This window comes from Hypomesus nipponensis, chromosome 13 (genome assembly GCF_054491055.1).
Source record: "Hypomesus nipponensis isolate SF chromosome 13, ASM5449105v1, whole genome shotgun sequence".
Taxonomy (NCBI): domain Eukaryota; kingdom Metazoa; phylum Chordata; class Actinopteri; order Osmeriformes; family Osmeridae; genus Hypomesus; species Hypomesus nipponensis.
In genome coordinates, this window is record NC_140373.1 from 14,879,076 (window position 1) to 14,901,995 (window position 22,920).

The 22,920-nt window shown below is 40.1% G+C and overlaps 1 protein-coding gene across 2 annotated transcripts; it reads left to right on the plus strand.

The window, feature by feature from the left end:
- The first annotated feature begins 317 nt into the window (after positions 1-317).
- LOC146260387 (cadherin-related family member 1a-like) lies at positions 318-22,590 on the plus strand. Of its 2 annotated transcripts, XM_084670262.1 has the most exons (18): positions 318-477; positions 713-730; positions 837-932; positions 2,538-2,683; positions 2,782-2,832; positions 2,921-3,010; positions 3,118-3,204; positions 3,900-4,016; positions 8,462-8,605; positions 8,723-8,801; positions 12,092-12,192; positions 12,598-12,801; positions 14,770-14,922; positions 17,482-17,646; positions 18,317-18,384; positions 19,064-19,292; positions 19,411-19,665; positions 20,931-22,590. In XM_084670262.1, the coding sequence occupies exons 1-18, from the start codon at positions 420-422 to the stop codon at positions 21,465-21,467; spliced, it is 2,598 nt and encodes an 865-aa protein (XP_084526388.1). In that variant the 5' UTR covers positions 318-419; the 3' UTR covers positions 21,468-22,590. The 2 variants fall into 2 exon arrangements, with proteins under 2 accessions (XP_084526388.1, XP_084526387.1); XM_084670261.1 differs by lacking the exon at positions 713-730.
- Positions 22,591-22,920: the final 330 nt, after the last annotated feature.

Below are 22,920 nucleotides of genomic sequence, written 5' to 3' on the forward strand. Positions count from 1 at the left end.
CACAATGCATTTGTTTAGAGAGAGTTAAACAAGTGGTTCATACAAAAAAAGGACCCAAGAATCTTAGAAAAAAAGAAAGGACCCAAATATGTTATGTTTAACCGTTTCGATAATTAATCGATTAATTAATTGTACAATTATGTCGTCAACAATAAGGTGTGATCACACTATTGAGTAGTGACAAGTGTGATCTTTGTCTAGCTCTGTATAGGAAAGAGCGGGGAACAAGTGGGGGAAGCAGACAGGTACAGTAAAAGATGTCTGCGGGGTAAAGAATGCGTCACTGGATTAGTGCCTGAAATCTGTTCCAGCCTGTCTTCCACTGAGCCACATACTAGACGTCTCCAAAAGGGTATTTGGTTAACCTACCTTCCCAAAGCCCTCCGCATGATACAGCTAAACCTTGTTTCTCTACCGGCATGAAGAGCGAAATAAGAGCCTCTGTTGTTCTGTTCTTCTTGGTCCATTTCTTCATGGGTAGGTATTTTTTAATTTTGGTGTCCTATTGTCTTTATGTGATGGTTAGGAGTTAAAGCCTCACAGTATTATCTTGTCACTATAACATTAATCCTATCACCCCATGTCTTACCCCATCTCGTTATTTGAGTGTAAGTAAGTAGGACGGTACTTATTGTATTTGCTTGTGTGGTATTGATACTGTATAGACCTTATATATGGCTTCTAATGACTGTACACACTCTACTCTTTACAGTATCTGTCCTCTTGGCAAGTGAGTTCAATAATTACTGAATCAATATTGTAGTAAAATATAGTTATACTATTAAGACATTGTTACAATATATATTCAAAATATGACCAATTTTGTTTATGATCAGGGCAATTAGACTTTGCACCTTATTTTTTCGATAATGGACCAAGCAGTTCGAATGGCAACATGGCTTTGTTCAGCATCTCGGAGGATACACCAATTGGTAAGTATATTTTTATTAAGAGATCTATAATTCAAAGATTATTAAATGCTTGTACACCAAGTTTACATATGAAAAGTAGTAGCAGCACTGAGCATATTATTATTGTAATGCCTTCCAGATTGGGACGTAGAGTAAGAAAACAAAGGAGAGAGATGAAACAGCCATAGACTCCTTCAAATACTGTTAAATATTTTGTCACCAAATAAATTGTCAATACACATGTATGCAAGGTTATTCTTGACTACAGTAGACATAGTGGGTTTAGTGAAAACTCTAAATTGACTCAGAATTGATGGAAACCTTGGTTTACAGTTTCAAAGAGCCAATTCAGCATTTCTCTGAGTCAGGTGCTACGGCAACATAGTCCATGAAGTTAAACTATTCGCCAGGAGGTTTTACTCAACTAACCCTGAGTTTGTCCTAATCTTTAACTGAAACCTGCTATCTGAATGTTTCAGATATGGCGTGTCCTTTTCTCGAAGAGCCAGTTAATTTCGAAACACAAATACTGAAATCCCTGTCAAGAGATGGTGATAAGACCCTGATTAGATGTTTATCATTTCCTGATGAATATAATTGAGCATTACCATTTTTTTTTGCAACAATAAATCTAGCTCTATCATTTATCTGAACAATATTCTCAGCCATGTCATATCATTCATATGATACAACATGGACATTCTCTCAGTGTAGAACACATTATTTGTGTTGCACTTTTTTACACTTTGTGTAAAGTTTTTTATATAACATCGGTGACGCTGAGAATATTTCCAAGGCAATTGTCTGTCAAGTTGTGAAAAGTGACAGTGACTTTTTCCCATTGGCTATAATGGATGTCAGATTTGTCGAGTAAGCACACATTTTGAGACTTGTATGTATAAAAGCACTTAGTTTCAAATGGACACAATTTTATACTGGTAGTGTGGAGATGGCTGACGGTTAAAAAAGGTTTTTAATTGGAGAACATTTATTAAATGTAGCCACTGAATGCTGTTTAATTAAGCTCAACATCACAATTGTTAGTATTGCAATTATACCATAACGGTTTGAACTCTATTTTTGTGTTTGATCTTCAATTACTGCTAATTGTGTTTGGTGCCTGCTGGTTTGCACCTAAATAAATGTAAAAACAAATAAAATGCATACACACAATTAAATGTTGAATAAGTGGACCACTCAAGATGTCAATTTTTTTTCACTCGGTCAGCACTCAAATTATTTTGTTGCTGTGGTGGTATTGCTTTTTTAATGAATATTAGTTCATATTCGCCATTCAGAAGTCATTAATATTTCTAATTCCAATTTGGAGAAATAGGCGGTTGCCATGATTAATAATGTTATCTGTGTTCCATTAACGAGGGCTTTTTATATCCTTATGTGCGACCTTTACTGAGGATTAATTAGACTCAGAATCAACTGAACTAATTATTACCACCTGTTCTGAAACTGTCAACTCTGAATTTGGCTGCTCAGAGTCAGTCAATACAGAGTTGTGGTTTGAACTCAGAGTATGTTAACCCTACTTTGTGAAATACTGCCAGACTGTATAGTGTATGCATGTCAATTATCAAAACAATATACTCAACACTTTCTCATGTGCTATAGGAACGCATGTTTATGTTCTGAATGGTACAGACCCAGAAGGGGATGAAGTACAATATGGGCTGGCTTTTGAAAAGGGCTCTACAGAATACTTCAAAGTGGACCCGAAGTCAGGATATGTGACCCTAATCGAGGAACTAGATAGAGAGGTGAGTACAAAACAGTGCAGACTGAGGATGTGTGTAACAGCAATGTAATCATGTGTCCTATGGTTTGCCTAAACACCTTTTGGGGGGGATGGTTTCAGGAACAAGATGAACTTTCAGTGTTTGTCTGCATAACTGATGGTCGGAATAAGGTAAGCTTTATTGACAAACAGAATATATTGTCCACAAAAGGCTAAATATTGTCTGAGATTCGTTAATTTGTCATCTTCTCTTCTACAGGTTATTGAGACAATAAGGGTGTTTGTCACTGACTCCAATGATGAGCGACCAGAGTTCCAAAATCTGCCTTTTGTAATTGCCATCCCAGAGGTTTGTGTTAAATCTTTACAGTGACAGCTTTGCTACACCACAGTATATTTATGAATATATTATTGAATTAACCTTGGAATGACCTTGAATGTTAATGTCATGTACAGGACACTCTCCCTGGAAGTAGCATATACAAAGTGCAGGCAGTGGATAAGGACATGGGTTCAGGAGGCAGTGTGTTCTACTACTTACAGGTGACAATCATGGCTATTAGTCACACTGTTCACAGGCTTGCTCTAACTTTCGGTTGGAATTTAGGTATGTGAACAGTGTGTGTTTATTAAGCATAAAAAACCTGTGAAGAAAATGATTAATTGACAATGCATTTAGCTGTGCATATTTAATTTACACATCAGCAAGGTAATGAAGGCTTAGTCAGAGCTTAAGTTGGCAACTGTGCACGTGACAACTGGGAATCCATTTCGAAATAGACACCTAAAACCTCACAAACAAGCAAACACCAGCAATATAAAGGACAGTTTTGCTAAATAAATGTGCCGTTGTTATTGCAATTACTTCAAGTTATTGCAATTGCTTTAAGGCAGGGTAGGTAATGTTGAGAAGCACTGACATATTTTCAGAGATAAGATTCACATGCTGATAGCAACCAATACAATCCAATATCTGTAGGCGTTGCAGGACTGTACTAAACACAACCAATCATTAAGGTCGGACTGGCACTAATGATTGGATGGCATTCGGACTGAGGACAATGATTGGACAGGCTACTTGTCTGTCTGTATACTTACTTCCCAGCAGTAGTCAGGCAGCGTGTTCATATGTTTTGGAGGAGTGGCTTTTAAGAGAGGGGGTGGGATATTTTGGTTTGAATCCTGTCAAACCAAATCAAAATCAATAAATCAAAATCAATAAATCAAAATCCTTTCAGAGTTCGCCCACCACCAAGTTCACCATTGACGGCCACAGTGGGGTCGTTCGAATCAAACCCGGAGAGACCCTGGACTATGAGACCATGCCAACACACTTTATGACTGTGGTCGCCAAGGTGAGTCAGGGATATCATTCCTCTCCCTGGTTTTGAAAAAAGATTTGTAATCTGCATGCAGAAGTAACTCTTATGGTTGTGGTCCTTCTAAATCTGAAAATAATAGTGACAGGTACTGGTATTTTGATCCTCAAGTTGGTCATGGTAATTTTAACATTTTTTTGTAATCATGAAAGTCCTTATTGTAAACTTTCAAATTATGTGTAATTTATTGTTGAAAATAGATTAAAAAGACATGCTACGTTGAACTAACAAACTTTTCACACTTTTTAATGGGTGGAAACACTAGTAAGTTAACTCCACCTACAACTACTCCCCCACTAGACTACCTATCATTATCAGTTTGTGGGGTTGTCAGCTAACCCTCAAGAAACAAACTTGAACAGCTGACTTGTTAAAATTGCTAAATGTTTGTAATTTACTTTCATCTCAAACGTAAGCTCCATAAAATGTGGTCATTGTAGCTTTGGCTTTAAAGCCTAATATGCTAAGGGAAAATGTGTATTTTAAGTGTAATATGTGTTTTCAAGCCAACAGTCAGCAAACATTTTTGCACAATTGTGATGTGATTCTTGACAGACACAATGTATAAATTCTTCTTAAATTATCAAAGAAATACACCCTGAACAGAAGTGCTTTTCAAAGAGAATAAAACAGCAGGGGCAATGTTGTGCCCTGTAAATTAAGTTAATTTGAAATAAGACTTGTTCGGAGGTGCTGTGAACTTTGGTAGAAGATGGTATGTGCCTCATCAGAACAGAATTCTCCAATCGTCTAAAAAATATAGATACATATCTCAGAATTATGAGATACATATCTCAGACTGACAAGAGAATATCTCAGGATTATGATAAAATACATGAACGTCAAAAATGGGCAGCTAGTTTCCCCATTTTGCATTTGTTTAGAACTAACCGGCCTAACTTTAGTTTTATGAAATAGGCACAGTAGTTAAAAAAACTGCTGACATGCACCTATATTGTGGACCATTTTACCAGCTTCTGTCAAAGATAATACACACATAAATATTATGCGTACAGTAATTTTCAGTAGCCTCAGGGCCTCATGTACCAACGCCTTTGCTCCCACTGCAAACGTATTTGTTTCGCAACGTGCGCGCTAAAATATGGGGAGGTACCAGTGGCGTAACGTAGTAACGACGGGCCCAGGTGCAAGATATTATGACGCCCCCTCCCCCACCGAACGCAAAACATTTTTTTTTACATTGGAATAGATGGGGAAACACTTTTACATTTGGCTCCCCTCCCCCTCCTAGGAATAGCCTCCCTAGCACCCTGCTAGACTATTGGTAGCTTAACAGAATAATTTGCTATCCACCTAGTAGTGACCACTATTTACCCAACTTGAATCCTAGTTATCCTGCCCGACCATAATGTATGTACGGTATAACTTTGCTTGAAATGTATATTTATCACAATAGCCGTAGGTTACCTGTCTGAGGGCAGCGATACTGATCCCAGCTTAACTGCTGCTAGCAGGGGTGACGCCCGTGTCGGGGTGGTCCGTGGGGGGGTCGTCCATGGCGGACTTCGTGGTCTGGCGACTAGTTGATGGTCTGGTAAAAAATAGTCTAATTTTGGCGGCTTTGCCACCTTCTCATCTTAATCTTTTTTATCTTGCCTTTTCCTGCTTCCACTCCTATGCTTAAAAGGCATTGCAACACGTTCAGTTGTGCTATGCTCAATGAAGTACGTTGTCGTGACCTTCGAATTGGTGTAACGATAGCGTACTGTATCTTCACATGATCAAATAGAGACATGACATTGGACAACATACATTTTACCCAGCAATCATCACAAAAATACCAAAGAAAGTAATAACTTATTCATTTCATAGAATAGTTTTTTGATAGTTTCTATAGTACATTATGTATTCCGCGGTATGTACAAAAACCACCCATTAAAACCACCCATTAAAGTGTACCTCTATTTTACGGTGAAAATTCTGTAATTAAGCAGCCATGCAATATTACAGTGACTGCAATTTGTAATTTCGGTCTAGATGGCATTTTTTTGTGTCGATGTGGAATTCCGGCCTTTTTTGTGTCAATATGGAATCGTCGTCATCTACCGCTTGTCCGGGGATCGGGTCGCGGGGGCAACGACCTAAGCAGGGAGGCCCAGGCTTCCCTCTCCCCGGCCACTTCCACCACCTCTTCCTGGGGGACCCCGAGGCGTTCCCAGGCCAGCCGAGTGACATAGTCCCTCCAGCGTGTCCTGGGTCTTCCCCGGGGCCTCCAGTGGGACGTGCCCGGAACACCTCACCAGGGAGGCGTCCAGGAGGCATCCTAATCAGATGCCCGAGCCACCTCAGCTGGCTCCTCTCGACGCGGAGGAGCAGCGGTTCTACTCTGAGCCCCTCCCGGATGACCGAGCTTCTCACCCTATCTCTAAGGGAGAGCCCGGACACCCTGCGGAGAAAGCTCATTTCGGCCGCTTGTATTCGCGATCTCGTTCTTTCGGTCACTACCCATAGTTCGTGACCATAGGTGAGGGTAGGAACGTAGATCGACTGGTAAATAGAGAGCTTCGCCTTTCGACTCAGCTCCTTCTTCACCACGACGGACCGATGCAGAGCCCGCATCACTGCGGACGCCGCACCGATCCGCCTGTCGACCTCGCGCTCCATTCTTCCCTCACTCGTGAACAAGACCCCGAGATACTTAAACTCCTCCACTTGGTTCAGGATCTCCTCCCCGACCCGGAGATGGCACTCCACCCTTTTCCGGTCGATAACCATGGCCTCAGATTTGGAGGTGCTGATTCGCATCCCAGCCGCTTCACATTCGGTTGCGAACCGCTCCAGTGAGAGCTGAAGGTCACGGCCCGATGAAGCCAACAGGACCACATCATCTGCAAAAAGCAGCGACCCGATCCTGAGGTCACCAAACCGGACCCCCTCAACACCCTGGCTGCGCCTAGAAATCCTGTCCATATAGGTAATGAACAGAATCGGTGACATAGGGCAGCCCTGGCGGAGTCCAACCCTCACCGGAAACAAGTTCGACTTACTACTGGCAATGCGGACCAAACTCTGGCACCGGTCGTACAGGGACCGGACAGCCCCGATCAGGGAATCCGGTACCCCGTACTCTCAGAGCACCCTCCACATGAGCCCCCGAGGGACACGGTCGAACGCCTTTTCCAAATCCACAAAACATGTGTAGACTGGTTGGGCGAACTCCCATGTACCCTCCAGGACTCCGCGGAGGGTATAGAGCTGGTCCACTGTTCCACGGCCAGGACGAAAACCACATTGCTCCTCCTGAATCCGAGGTTCGACAATCCGGCGGACCCTCCTCTCCAGGACCCCTGAATAGACTTTCCCAGGGAGGCTGAGGAGTGTGATCCCCCTAAAGTTGGAGCACACCCTCCGGTCCCCCTTTTTAAAGAGGGGAACCACCACCCCGGTCTGCCAGTCCAGAGGCACTGTCCCCGATGTCCACGCGATGTTGCAGAGCTGTGTCAACCAAGACAGCCCTACAACATCCAGAGCCTTAAGGAACTCCGGGCGGACCTCGTCCACCCCAGGGGCCCTGCCACCGCGGAGCTTTTCAACCACCTCGGCGACCTCGGCCCCAGAGATAGAAGGGCCCCCCCCAATGTCCCCAGACTCTGCCTCCACGTCGGAAAGCGTGTTGGTGGAATTAAGGAGGTCTTCAAAGTATTCCTTCCACCGATCCAGGACGTCCCCCGTCGAAGTCAGCAGCGCACCGTCCCCACCGTATACAGTGTTGACAGAGCACTGCTTCCCCCTCCTGAGTCGCCGGATGGTGGTCCAGAACCTTTTTGAAGCCGTTCGGAAGTCATTCTCCATGGCCTCGCCGAACTCCTCCCATGCCCGGGTTTTTGCCTCCGCGACCGCCAGAGCCGCGTTCCGCTTGGCCTGCCGGTACACATCAGCTGCCTCAGGAGTCCTACCAGCCAATAAAGCCCGATAGGCCTCCTTCTTCAGCTTGACGGCATCCCTCACCTCCGGAGTCCACCACCGGGTCCGAGGGTTACCGCCGCGACAATATAGAATTCCGGCCTATAGTATTTAAATTTGGTGTTACCTCATGAACAAGAAAATCATTTTCATTTACAAGCAAATCTTTGTTTTTGCTGTTTTGACTTTGGTGGCTGATCCATGGTAGAAAGAGAGAAGGAGGCCCATTCAATTGCGCATTTAAATGCTCGCAATTTACGGTATACTGGGCGGAGAAAGGTGCTGCTTACCCGATGAATTGAAGGTTTGGTAAATACGACGTAAACTTAAGTATCACAGCGTGCGGTATCTGCAGGTTGGCCATGGCGCTGATAACGCTACGTTTGCAAATATACGTACATGAGGGCCTCAGAGCATCAGTCAACAACCTACCCGACAGATCTTCAGTTCATAATGGCAACCAATAAAAATATGTTCTTCTTTTGTTTTTGCCTCAGGATGGGGGTGGGAAGTTAAAAGACAAGCACCAGGTGATGACTTCAACAGCCACCATCACCATCAACGTGATTGATGCCCAAGATACATCGCCAACCTTTATTGGCACACCTTACTTTGGATATGTCTATGAAGTCTCTGTTCCTGTAAGTGCTGGACAACTCGATCCTTCTACGCTATATATCATGACAATCATATGAAATTCCATGTGGTATGTCAATTTAAATACTTGGTTCTCATAAATGTCTGCTGTGTGCTTGCAGGGCACTGAGATATTCATTGTGAATGCCAAAGATGGAGATCAAGGCAATCCTAGACCTATTCATTATTCCATTGTTAATGGTAAGCAATGTCATAATTTCTATGGAGCTGTTTGTGCAAATGCAGAACACATTAAATATATACTGTGTACATATTGAGGGGCTAAACTAGAAATACATAAATAGAATTCCTGAATATAGAAATTTAAGTCTAAATATAGAAATATTGTTCCTGGGTATATAGCTGGAACTATACAGTATACTATACTACTTCTGATTATAAATGTAAGTCAGAAAACAAATATTAGTCTGAATATAAGTGTAACTGAATATATAAATGCTATTTTATACTCACGCACATCACCAGACTTCACATGGTCACAAAAATGTATGTGGTCGCAGCTAGTTGAACAAAACAAGTTTAACATTAGCATCAGAAACGTTTTACAGTGCAATCAAATGAAAATGTTAAATATTTACATTTAAGTGAGGCAATAATTCATTATGGGGTCCTTATTTTCTTGGTATTGGGACCATTCAAATAGATGTGCCAAATTTCACAGGGAATGGTCAAGGTAGAACATTTTTAAATAATCGTATAAAAAGTTAGGGTTTCATAAATGCTGCAGCATGTGACAGGAGACTGTGTGTCTGAATGGCAAGTGGCAGCACACACCAAACTATGTTCACAAAAGCTCTCAACTAGGCAGTTTGTAAACCATTAAGAGCTATCACACATGAGCAAAACAAATTAATGACTTAATCATTCAGTGACTATTGATTAATAACTGGAAATGGTAGGCTAATCCATTTATGAATAAAATAAGATGGGAATAATAAAAGGAGATGACGGCATTGGCGGGGATGTTATGATCATTGGATTCACATAGTGTAACCGATCATTCTTGAAGGCTTATAATTTATTATAATAGAGACACGGACAGACTACAGGGCTCCGTGACTCCTTGATTCGGCCAGGCAACCTTTATTGTCTCCACTCGTACATGACTTCCTCCCTCAAAGCAGCAATTCTCCCTTTTCTAATTTCTACCTAAAATTATAGTCGCCCATTCAGTGAAATGTCTTACAATATCATTTCTGAAATATTGAGTAAAAATGTGAAAATTAGCATTTTTAAACCTCTTACATCTGGCTACAACATAGGACTATGCCCATATTTTGTACAAAGAGTGTGTGAACGTAACAATAAGCTAGATTAATTGCATTATTAACAGAATGGAATGCTTGGAATGTTCGATTTGAGTAAGCTTAAAATGTGTCGATTTTGGGAGGCATGTTTTTGGGCTATTTCTAAACCTCAGCGCGTGACCTGCGCTGGGAGAGGGGGGAAACAGCATGGATAGGGATATTGTGCAGGCATATGTGTCTTTATATAGGGTGAAATGGAATAAAAAATGCAATACAAAATGGCTGAAAGGGGTGTATTTATGTATGTAGGTAATGTCCACATTACCTCAATATCTTTGTGTCAATAAATCGTAGATGAAAAAGAAGAAAAAAAACTGACCAGCTTTTAAATAACATTAAAATCATATATATATATATATTACCACTTCACAAAACATGAAATAGTCTTTAACAAACTCCTCCTTAAACAGAAATATACTAGTACATTGTCCCTTAAACTTTGCAAAACGAAGGGTAAAGTATGTACACTAATACCATGATGACAAATTAAAGCCAACATTGGTAAAACTGCCCTAAATGCCGCCCAAGTGCATATATTTACAAAAAGGCTAAATAGTGATGTGCCCTACTAATGTAGCATCAATTTCTCTCTCAATCTTGAATCACTAGCCTAGCATTTATTTTCTTATCTTTGCCATAAAGCTTCCATGCAATATTATCTTAATGCTATACACAGGGTTGGACTGGGGGTCTGGGTCTTTGAAACACTAACCGGCATTTTTAGATGAGTGCCTTTTTCTCTTGGCCATTTCTATTACTTAATTTAAAATGTATAGCCTATATATTGGCTAACAGTAATACCAAATGTATAATGTTGAAAAATATAACAATATGGTTTGGAATGATATTTGAATTTTCTAAATGTCAAAATTACAGCAGCTCACAGCTACTTGCACCTGGCGCCTTTGGTACAGCCGCATCTTTGGGCTGCAAACTTTCTCGTCTTTTGACGGCGTAAACATGTATTGTATACTTCTACATTGTGCAGCATTTGCTTGCTGTGCCTGTTGTTTTCCTCCTTTTCTTTTCCTTTCCATTTCTTTGCTAAAGAAACAACAATGTAAGCTAAAATAGCTCCAACGAATTGGCTGTACCCGGAATACGACAGATTTTTGACCAATCGTAATCTGTAAAATGGACGGACAAGTGCACCGTTCAAGTTTACATGGGGGAAATGCCCACCCCCACCCTTTGGATTTTGGATCGCTCCAGTTAAACAGTTGGATGGCAAAGGCGGCGGCATGGTTTTTGTGATGGAGGGGCGAGATTTTTTTGAAAATGAAATCTAGACCCTCTGAAACGCTATTTCCTGCAGTTTAGGGGGCAGAATTAAGCCGTGAATTTCTCTCAACATTTGCGGTGGATTTTATTGAGGGGGCGACGCCCCCCCAACATATTTTTCAGAGGGGCGACCGCCCCCCCCTGCCCCCCCTGTGCACCGCCACTGAATGGTATTAATGCCATCCTCAAAGTGAACGTAAACTATTAGGATTTTTTTTTCTTGAATAGTGCCGTGGCTGCAGTAGCCGTTTGTTTGACCGGCCATTCGGGAAATCTCCCGAGTCTCCCGATGGCCAGTCCGACCCTGGCTATATACATGTATAATAAGTCAGACTCATCAAGAAGCTTTTCAGTGCACTGAACAAAACTTTGCAAGTTAGTAGCAAAAATCACTAACTTAGCGAGACAGCTGGATTTTTGAGATCACAACCATGCAAAAATCAATTTTGCCAAGCTCCCAATTTATCTGGTTTGTACCAATCAGCATCCTATGAGGAATTATTGGCAGCAACAGGTGTGGTTAAAGTCCTGTGGTAGACGGTCATAGACAGTTGGTTCATCCTATCACCAGCCAATTCTTTTTTTTTTAAGGGCCTGCCATTTTCAAGTTTCCAATGACAACTTCCCAGATAGATATGTGTAACAAATCATCTGGCAACAGGTTACAAATTTACAGTCCCATTGGTAAATTTCACCTGTCATTACAAAGTGTAGAACTTTACAGCTAGATGTTATCTGATTGGCTTGGACTACTAAAACCTCAGATGATGGGTTACCTACATTGTAACTTTCAAAACTGACAGGTTAACAAAATGAATGAAGATATTTGTTAATTTGCAGTTTGTAACTATTGTGACTGCAGTATGAACATTACTTTTTTAGGTACTGATGGTGTGTTTGCTGTGAATGACACTAGTGGCTGCATAACTCTTCTTGCTCATCCAGTCCAGTTGACAAATGAACTGTATGAAATCAAAATCAAGGTATGTCTTAAAGGTACAAGAGGTACGATTTTTTTTTTAAACAATCACAATGTTTTGTCACATATAAACATGTTGTGTAAGCTAATGAGGCCCTCTTAGAGTTATGTACCACAGACAGCTACGTGCCACTGGAATATGAATTTAAAACTTTAGGAGCGGCCTGATATTTCCAACCAATTTGGTAGCAGTAATACTGTTTCTGTTTCACCTTCGGCGAAGCGGGCCCTCTTCCTTGTCTTATTTTGTGAAACCACTGTCAATCAAATTTGAGCTGGAAGAATGTTCAGACGCGAATTAGGGGCACTATTTGTAATTTAATATATTGATATTTTGTTGTTGTTACCAATTGTAGCTGTTTGTGTGTGTGTCTGTCTTGTCTGTTGGATGTGTCTCTTGTAAACAAAGGCCTCGGAGCTGGGACCAAATAATGAGCTGTTGGACCACACCATCACTGTGGTGACAGTTCGAGTGGTGGACCTTAACAACCACCCTCCGACCTTCTACGGGGAGAATGGGGCACAGAACAAGTTTGAGGTCACCATGTATGAACATCCCCCATCTGGAGAGATCCTAAGGGGCTTGAAGATCACAGTCAATGACTCGGATCAGGTAGAGTAGGACTATGCCACCATTCCCTATGAGTCTGTGTACTCACAATCTCTAAAACACAATACTGAAAAGTGGTCCTAGCACATTTGGTGCCCCGGGCAAGGTTTACCACCAGAACTTTAACCCAAATATTGCAATCAATTTACGCAAACATCGCAAGCAGCCTTCCACATACTCATCAGTATTGGACGGAGTAGTTTTCGGGCTTTAGCGTTTGGTTTTATATGACGTCAAAAATGCAGCATGGAAGAATGATACCAGGTTGGTTAGAATTGCGAAATGGTTACTGTAGGCCAACAGAATCTAGTATTCAGCCCTGTAATACTTTGTTAAACCTAGCTCACTACAAATATTGAACAAAGTTTTCTTGTGATCTCATAAACGAAGGCTACTGTTGAAAGCTACATATTAGCTTTGCAACTCATGCGACACACCTGCCGTACCCCATAGTGATGTGTCGTTCATGAACGATTCAATGACTCCGGAGTAACGAGTCCGCTCAGAGTGATTCGTTCATTTTCTCATGGCCGTGCATCGGGACTGTAGCATCGGCTCAGTCGAGGAAACAGATATAATTTGTTCTGTGTCTTCGGGTACGAATGTTCGGATCCTTTTTCACGTGACCTGCATAGGTTTAGTAGAGGAAACATACCTCATTCCCTTTCGTGTGACTAACTGAGTTTTTAGTATAGTAAGACGTGAATGATATTCGTCCAAAAGTCATACTGACTGGTTTTGTTATTTTCACTTTACATTTACACTTACAGTTTAGTGCAGTGTAATTGTTTGCAGTGATAATTAAATGCCAGTGTGATAATAAATTCCAATTTAAAACAAAACAAACTGTCATGTTGTACTGTACAGTTTTCTTAAAAAATATGATCTGCTACACAAATGTGCAATTCAAGTAAAATGGTCTTAGATTAGAAAATTATATGGAACATTCTGTGTAAGACACACTTGATTTAAGTCTGTGAACTTTCAATGACATTGTCCATAGGAGGGGGGCTGCAGTAAGTGGACTAAACTGTAAGTTGTAAAGTGAAAATAACAAAACAAGTCAGTATGACTTTTGAACGAATACCATTCACGTCTTACTATTTTAAACACAGCAGTCACGCGAAAGGGAATCTTTGTTTGGGTACGAGTCTTTGGATAATTTTCCACATGACCTGCATAGGCTCAGTACTGGTAGAGGAAACCAAAACCAAGATAAACCACAACTGTGTCTTTGGATCCGAGTCTTTGGATAATTTTTCACTTGATCTGAATACCTACGCTCCGAAAAGAAAACAAAGGATTTGTTTTTGTCATTCACTTTCGCGTGACTGCTAGGTGTAGCAGTAAGATGTGAATGATATTTGTTCTTTGATTACAGGTTACATCAATCTTTGATTTGATTGATTACAGGTTTTGTTATTTAGGGAATTTTCGTAACTTTACTTACAGTTTAGGGCAGTGAAATTGTGTGGCGTGATAATAGAATGCTAGTGTGATATTAATCATTTCAAATCATACCAAGTGTCATGATGCTTTGTATTTAAACGCCCCCCCCCCCCCCCCCTTTGAAATGAACAAATGACTCGAAAAATATATATATTTTTTTTATGAACAAGATTCAAAAAACCGAGTCCATAAAATGATTCGAACTTCCAATCACTAATACCCCATCCAAATCCATACGATTGTGGTAGATGAGCCGCAGTGGTGCGGATTGCATTATCATGATATTTAAAGAAAAGCGAATAGGCCTATATTGTGATACATACTATTACAGTCCGTGCTCCAGAATTATATTGTTATATACATTTTAGGCAACTACATTTATTGAATGAAAACATCCCCATAATGTCTGCCATTTTACAAATGTTATTCCTGAAAGAAGTGAAATACGGTATTGCATTTAGACAATAATATTCCCTAACTTCCCTAAAATCAAATAACAGAATGTTGTAATATCTGTCCCAGGGAGCTAATGCGAAGTTCAAACTGAGGCTGGTGGGCCCAGGCAGAGTACTGAGAGTGGTTCCTCAGACAGTGCTAAATGAAGCGCAAGTCACCATCATAGTGGAAGACTCTGCTGCCATCGACTATGAAAAAGGCTCAATCCTAACTTTCAAGGTAATTTATCTACCAAGGTCTCTGAGAAATTGTTTCATGCAGAGTCCTCCTGGTTCTCTTGACTAGTGCACAGTGCGCGTGATGCAGTCTGTGATTAAGATGTTGGTAAGACACACACACGCACAGATTCCTAGATCTATAGATAGATGAAGTAGGAAGTAGGTGAGTAAGATGTCAGTGACACAGATTTCTGGAATCATAGATCGATAGTGCAGTGCCTGTGATGCTACATTTCTCAGATCCCAATTAAAATTTGCAAAAGTACCTGGTCAACCTCCACATCATCTAGTCACAAATAAAAGCATAAAAGCAATATCTCATTTCTTTTACAAATTGACAATGCTTTGGTACATTCATGCAACCAATAATATAGCCTACAGCCTCATACATTATATATTGCTTATGTCATGTTGATCAAATGTATTATATTGGTTTTCTTTTAAATTGTCTTACCCCCAAAAACATCTAGACCAGAGGTCGGCAACCTGCAGCTCTAGAGCCGCATGCGGTTCTTTAGCGCCGCCCTAGTGGCTCCCGAGCTTTTAAAAAAAATATGAAAATGGAAAAAGATGTTAACATATTTTTGTTTTAACCTCTTAAGGGGTAGCGTCACAGATATGTGATCATCCGAAAGCGGGCCCCACAGAGTACCGTCACACATGTAATTCTTAACATTCCAACCTGCTATTTTCCGACAAAAATAGACAAAAACTATATGACATTTCAGCCTGACGTCCAAACAACAAATATCTTACTTCGGTGTGGATAACGTCGATATTGGCTGGTGATAGTAAACCTAAACAAGCCATTGAAGCCAACAGGATTTTCCATGTCATTTAACCACAAACACGTTTTATGATTATTATGATTATAACACGTTTCATGATTATGATCTTGTGAACTGAAAAACGAGATGTTCCCGACCCAATGTCGTTGCTGTTGATATTGTTAGCGAATAACGGTAATATTGTAAAGGTGTATCAAACTCGTAGTGACTGAGATCGCTAGCTACTGCTGTAGCTACAATATCCAACATATCGATTAAAGATTTTCTGGACTGCGTGAGCTTTCTAGCTATCTCTCTGGACACAATAATTTCCCTTTGGGGGTTAGTAAAGTACCTATCTATCTTATTGACTATAGAAACTTTATCATATGGCTTCAAATCGCATTGCAAGTCGCATTGCTACGAGTGTTATGCTAGGTTGCTAGGTAACGGAAGCTAGCTAGCTTTTTTTATGAATGCTCATTATGTATTTGTAGCCTATTTATTATTTTGATAGTCAGCTAATATAGCTAACATAGACACTTTGAGAATGTGTTGCCTTCATTATAAGGCTTATATAAGGCTTTAAATTTTTTGCGGCTCCAGACAGAATTATTTTTTGTTTTTTTTTGGTCCAGTATGGTTCTTTCAACATTTTGGGTTGCCGACCCCTGATCTAGACAATTCGTGGAATACATAAGTCATTACATGCACAATGGTTGACCGAGTTGTCATAATTACTGTGCAGTGCCCGTGATGCAACCGTGTTGTTAAGTTAATTCGGTGACACACATACACACACACATACACACAGATTCCTGGAATTACAGATGCAGTGCAGTGCCCATGCCCAAGTTTTTGCATCAGTAAACACATTAATTCATGTAACAATATTCACTGATCTATATTGAATCAAATATCCATTTTATATTGTCTTTCTGTTAGCTGGCCAGCAGTTCATCCAAAAAGAAAACCCTTTTGGAAAGAAGCTGATTCCACGCTATACCAGCATTGCTCACCTGGCCTGTCAACGCTGTAAAAGTGAATTAGCTTCTAAATCACAATATACCCAAAAAACTTAGTTTTGAATTGTCAATTGAAAGGTTGTCCAGCAAGTAAGTCCTTGTTTGATGATGCCTAACGCAATGAAAATCTAATCCCTGTTGTCTAACTACTGTACAGGCTAGACTGTTAAACCCTACATAGCAACAATTGTAGCTAATAACCTTCCAGCTAAACAGACTGAAATAAAGTATCCACTTTAAATATTGTCTTTCTCTTAGTTAGCCAGCCAGTATTTCATCAATGCAATCTTTTGTGTAGTCGCACTTGTCTGTTACAGATCCTGTTATCAATCTCTGCTTGTCCTACCTTGACTGCCCGTGATTAAACAACACCTCTGTGCTCCCTCTTAGAGTCTGTTCTCGTTACAGCATTGCAGTCAAATTGCATAGACATAAATAATATTGTTCCTGTTGTATGCCTGTTTTTGGCTCGCCATGTCCTTTTGGCTTGCGAGATCAGTGGCTACAGTGCTTAGTGCAGCTCAGTCGGTCAGCCAACTCAGTATGGCTGAAAGAGGTCCATCTCAAAACTATCATATTTTTTTGTTGTTGAGATGTTGAAGCGTTTATCCAAACAACGTCAAACTGCACTCTTTGGGTTCTGAAATGGACACCTGCAAATTGACATTAACTATAAAACCATACACAGACATTCCTTGCATTGTTGGACAGATAGGCCTAAAGAGTGCTCTTAGAAGCTGACCTGAATGTTCCATTCTGTCCCTGCAGCTGCTAGCGGTTGAGATCGACACACCAGAGAGGTTCAGTGCAACAGCTGACATTGTGATCAACCTTCTAGACACAAATGACAACATCCCTAAATTCATATCCGAGTATTACATTGCCAGGATCCCTGAAAACTCCCCTGGGGGCTCCAATGTTGTGTCTGTGACGGTGGGTGAATCTGCTTTAAAATCAGCTTCAAATTGGTCAAATACGTATTTGATACATATTACCCAAAATCTTCCAATAAAGGCATGTTTATGGGCAGGTTTCATTAGAAACAGAGTGAAGAAGAGACTGAGTAGACAGACAGAGCGTTTTAGTCATGTTTCTGTTTGTTCGATTTTTTTTTAGCACTCCTGGTACTCAACGTATTGTACTGTAGGGTGTCACTCAATTTGTCCAATACTTTTTTTTGTAGTAGCTATCTAAGTAATTAGACCCTGTGTGGGTAAAGGTAAACGTTCCTCTAAGATAATCACATTGACCATTGGCCCATTTGGGAGAGCTCCAAGGGCCAGTCTTATAGTAGAAAGTCCCTGCTGGTGTAAAATCCTTCTCACATTGTAAACTGGATGAACTTGCAATATTTCTAGGTTATCCTTAGGAAGTAACAATCAACTTAATGGATGGTCCCTGAATGACCTTTGCTCAGAACAGTTGTTTTAAAAATACCGCAATTGTGCCACAACGATCACATACTCTCTAATGAACGTAATCATTTGTTATATAATTTGTCAATGTTTAAGATACATAAAAAACTAATAGCTGAACATGGTTAGCATGTGGGTTAGGGTTTAAGCAGAGTGTTGACTCTTAACTCATCTGCTTTGCTTTTCAGGCATCAGATCCAGACTCAGGCCTTTGGGGGGAAGTCAAATACTCAATTCATGGATCAGGATCTGATTTGTGAGTATACAATGCCTGAATGCAGATTCTATAGTGAGATCCTTAATCAATGAACATGCTAAAATGTCCTCTGATTAATTCCATGAGATATAAACAATACTTCTGAAGACGTGAGACAGCACAATTCAAGATTCACATATCCAATGTTGTCTCAGAGGCACATAAAAGCATTATAGAACCTCAGTCTTTGTTGTTGGGAAGAAGAGAGGCAAGATTCAGTAATGTCGTCGCTGCTTACTGTAAAATGGTAGGAAGATTCTGGCTAATCTCCTAATTGGATTTGAAGGGAAAAAATAGACTGCCATATCTGGCTTGCCAATTATGTGACAGCTGGAGGTACCTTGGAGACAGTCGGGGGGGGGGGGGGGGGTGAAAATTTATTCTTGCCTCGGCACAGCCAGGAAGTGAGATCACGAACGTGTGAAAATTAACAGACTCCAGAAAGTTGATAATTTTCACAAAGAAGAAGTGGTATAAAGGGTGGAAACTGATTGAAAATGTGATGTTGTGGATCACATGTGGTTACTTGTCTTTGGTCTAGACATTTGCTATGGAATATTTTGTCAGTGCTAGTTTAATGATGTTATCAATGCTTGAAATAGATTTGTTTATATTGTTTTTTTTAATTTTTGTATTTGAATGGTTTTTATTCATACTTTCTCTCTAATATGAATCATAGGTTCCTGATTCACCCATCATCAGGAATCATATACACACAGGCTTGGGCTGCTTTGGATGCAGAGGTCAAGTCAAAATACAACTTTTATGTAAAGGCAGAGGATATTGAGGGGAAATATAGCTTGGCCGAAGTCTTTGTCACTGTCCTAGACCTCAATGACCATTACCCAGAGTTTGATGATAACTTCCTGGAAAAGACCATGATCATTGGTGCACCTGTCAAAATAGAGGTAAAATAGAGGTTTCACTTGTATTATATATTTGTTTTGCCAAATTACACCCCAATTACAATCCCATTGCATGCATGTCTTTTTTTTCCATCTTCATATTTTGTTTTGTCTCAAACAGGCTGTGGATGATGATGCAGAGTCACCTAACAATGTCATAGAGTACTCCATTATGAAAGCAGACCCAGACAATATATTTGACATAAACTCAGAAACAGGCGAGATCAAGCTCAAGCCATATATCAAGTCCATGGCGATTGTCCAGAACATCACCAAACAGAAGGATTGCAAATGGTCTCTCTTGGTCCAGGCCAGAGATGGAGGATCTCCGTCTTTCAGCACAACAACTGTGGTGAACATTGACATCACTGAGGCCGTAAGTACCCATTGTCTTGCTAGCAGCTCTAGACCTGCCATGCCTGTAAGGAACACACCTATGTTGTTCTACATTCTAAGAATGCGCACACAATCATCGAAGATAATGCAGAATGTTCACTGAAAGGCCTGACTGAAACATCATATTTGCATAGCTATTTCACATCCATCCACCACATTTTTATGTTGACATTGTATTAATTCATCCTACATTCTGTTGTTATACTTGGGATACTATGTGAGTTGTCTGTGTGTTGTATTGTGCTTTCAGATCAAAGAGAGAGTTATTGCATACTTCTTGGGCCTCAGCAAGCGTCCTGCAACAGTTTTTGGGATTTTTTCATGCATTGTCGGCATCATCATCTTACTAACGATCTGTGTATCTACTACCTTGTACTGCAAAGCAGTGAAAAAGTCTCGTATTAACCCTGAGGGCAGTTACATAAAAGTAGTTCGCAGGCACAAACCATGAGAGACTCCGTCAATGATACCGTGCAGTATGTCTCTTTAGTTATTTAGTTTATTTATTATACTGTAAATGTCTGAGACATTTGAAATATTTGAGAAAAAAACATTAAAAAATAATTATTTGTATTCATATTAACAATAATATGATATCTATTTTTCCACTACTTTGTCTGTAAAAAGGTACTGGAGCACATTATGCACTGTAGAAAGAGCAGAAAATCAGTTTAATACATTTTTAATTTTACATATTTTTTAAGTGTCAACTATCTATCATACCCAATTCAATACATCAAAATCCTTTTTGTTATGTTATCTTTTTAAAAACACGTTGGTTTGGATGCATTCCTGATAATTGTATTACCAGACAGAGCTACATTTTTAATGAGAGTTCATTCAAATCATAGATAAGTTTGTCCATATTGAAAGAACAAAAACATTAACTGTCTTACGACAAAGTGACTTGAACTCAGGGTTGTTTGAGACACAGTCATCGCAGTCCCATTTTATTATGGAGAACTGTCCAAATGCAGTGCATTGCCAGAAGTATTCCCAACAACCAGCAGTGTGCATAGTGCTTAGCTTCTCTAATCAACTGTCATCGATTTGGCTGGAGACAATAGATTGTGAAGAGTGTGTGTGGTTGTTTTATGTATGCTTGTAAAGTAGTATTACTGAGCAGTTGTCTGGGCCTCATCTGTCAGTGCTTTGCTTGTCATGTGCTTTGGTCAAATGGTGACTAAATCTTTCCTTTCAGTCCATTGGACGTATTTAAAGTATTATCTTTGTGCTCTTTTACAGACTCAACTCAAGGGGCCTATGGCAGCCTTTTTAATGCAAAGTAGGGACAATCCAATGAAAGCCCTAGGCATGGTCACAGGTATCATTAGCATATTGGTAGGGCTGACTGTTTTCATCTCCACGGCTATGTTCATGCGCAACACAAAGTCGAACAGGATCATGCCTGAACGGCGTATCATCAGAAGGAGACCACAAAACCACCAGCCATGGACTTTTAGAATGCCGTTCCTTGGCAGCAGTAACCAATCTGAAAAATTCCTTACCAACGATCTGGAGAAAAACTCCAACCAGAACATCAACAATCCATGTTCACAACCTCCACCCCCCAGGGCCCCCTGCCTGCCCCCTCCCCCCATCAGCAATACCAGGCCCAGCGAGAGGCCCAGGGCAGTGCCCACAGTTTCTGGAACTGTTTCATCAAAGGGCTCCAAGAAATCAAGCCACAGCAAGGAGAACAATGTCAGCTCAGCCCTGGTCTCAGAGCTCAAGATGAGACTGGAGCAGAAAATTATTGAAAGCAACCAAGGCTATTATTAAATGTATTCTTATAAACACTATCCATTTATCAATATTGTTTCAAAACAAGGCACTGTCACCTCTGCTCCTTAGTTTGCTTTCCAAGACTATTCCTGAATAGACCATGATGAAGACTATGATCAAAGTTGGTAAGTTTTATAAATAAGCCTCCAGAAGAGATCAAAATGTAGTCCAAGTAATCCAAAAATAAGCAGCAGTCACATGTAGGATTTGATTCAACAACATTGGTTTCATGCTGGTTAGGAAGTGAATGACAGGGTGTGACATTTGGTTTGGACAAAACTTGTTTGTGTAACCCTACATTGTTTGTCTTTACACTTTTTCTCCGGCATAAAAGATTAACTGAGTCAGGTAATTTGAACCTTGTAGGTCATCACACTGCCATTTTGAGGATTATGTCTTGGTAACAAAGCTGAGTTTGTAAATATGGTTGCTGGTAATTACTTTCCATCCAAATGTATGTTACATTTTCTGAAAAGTGGGATCCTGCAAGATCTTTTTGAAGAAAAGTGCTCAAAGTGTCACCTGTGAATTATGTAAAATGTTTACAATGCAGCTACATGACATACAATTGTTTAGGTGATAAACACCACTGTTTAGGAAGGGAAGTTATCACCTGAATGTACTATCAATACTGGCTTTTAAAGCTATGGATTTTTTTTCCCTTTATGATCACATGTGCCACTGTAGGCTTTCAAAACAATAGAAGCCATTTGCTTTGTAAAATCACCTATTGAAATACTTTTAAATGTAATGCTTTTTGCTTGCTTCGATCAATTATTTATTTGGGGGGGTTGATTGAAAGGCATATCTTTGGTTCTTCAATACTGATCAAACTTTATACATTTTTAGTATGAGTCACATTAGACAAGGAATTTCAAATCTATAATAATTTTACTTTTGCATGTGAGAGGCATTATTTTTCCCATGACATTTTCAGGAAAATACAACAATAGATAAAATACAAGGAAACTTGCTTGCTTGTTCTTGTACCGACACTGGATGGCACAGAGTAAGATCAATTGCAGATTCCACAGCACTTTCTACTGAAGGTAAATACATGTCCAGTTTTCTTTTAATATTTATAAGTCTTACTCTTGTTGTCTAACTATACATATTACGAATAACACTTGCCTGTCCCTTTGAGTGACACCTTTGTATTGTATTTGTATGTGTAATTTGTAATAAATAAATGTAAAAAGATGAAAAAAAACCAATTTGAAATCTTGTATTTTGTTGTTTGCCTGACTGGCAAAGCTAGATCTATTCAGTCAATCAATTGATGCCACAATCATGTTGTCCGTGATATAGATTTTACTGTTGTTAAAAATGACTGACCATTGTCATGTCTACCAACAACTGTGATGTATTGAACAAACCACATACACATCAGAATCCAACATACACTATAGCATTGGAATGTGGCGCCTTCCTGGGCCATAGTCATCAAAGA

Bases quoted from the DNA above. Each gene is read 5' to 3' on its own strand.
- LOC146260387 (XM_084670262.1), top strand. From the start codon at position 420: ATGAAGAGCGAAATAAGAGCCTCTGTTGTTCTGTTCTTCTTGGTCCAT. The intron at 2,833-2,920 runs GTAAGCTTTATT...TCTCTTCTACAG, and splicing joins TAACTGATGGTCGGAATAAG to GTTATTGAGACAATAAGGGT. The intron at 8,606-8,722 runs GTAAGTGCTGGA...GTGTGCTTGCAG, and splicing joins TCTATGAAGTCTCTGTTCCT to GGCACTGAGATATTCATTGT.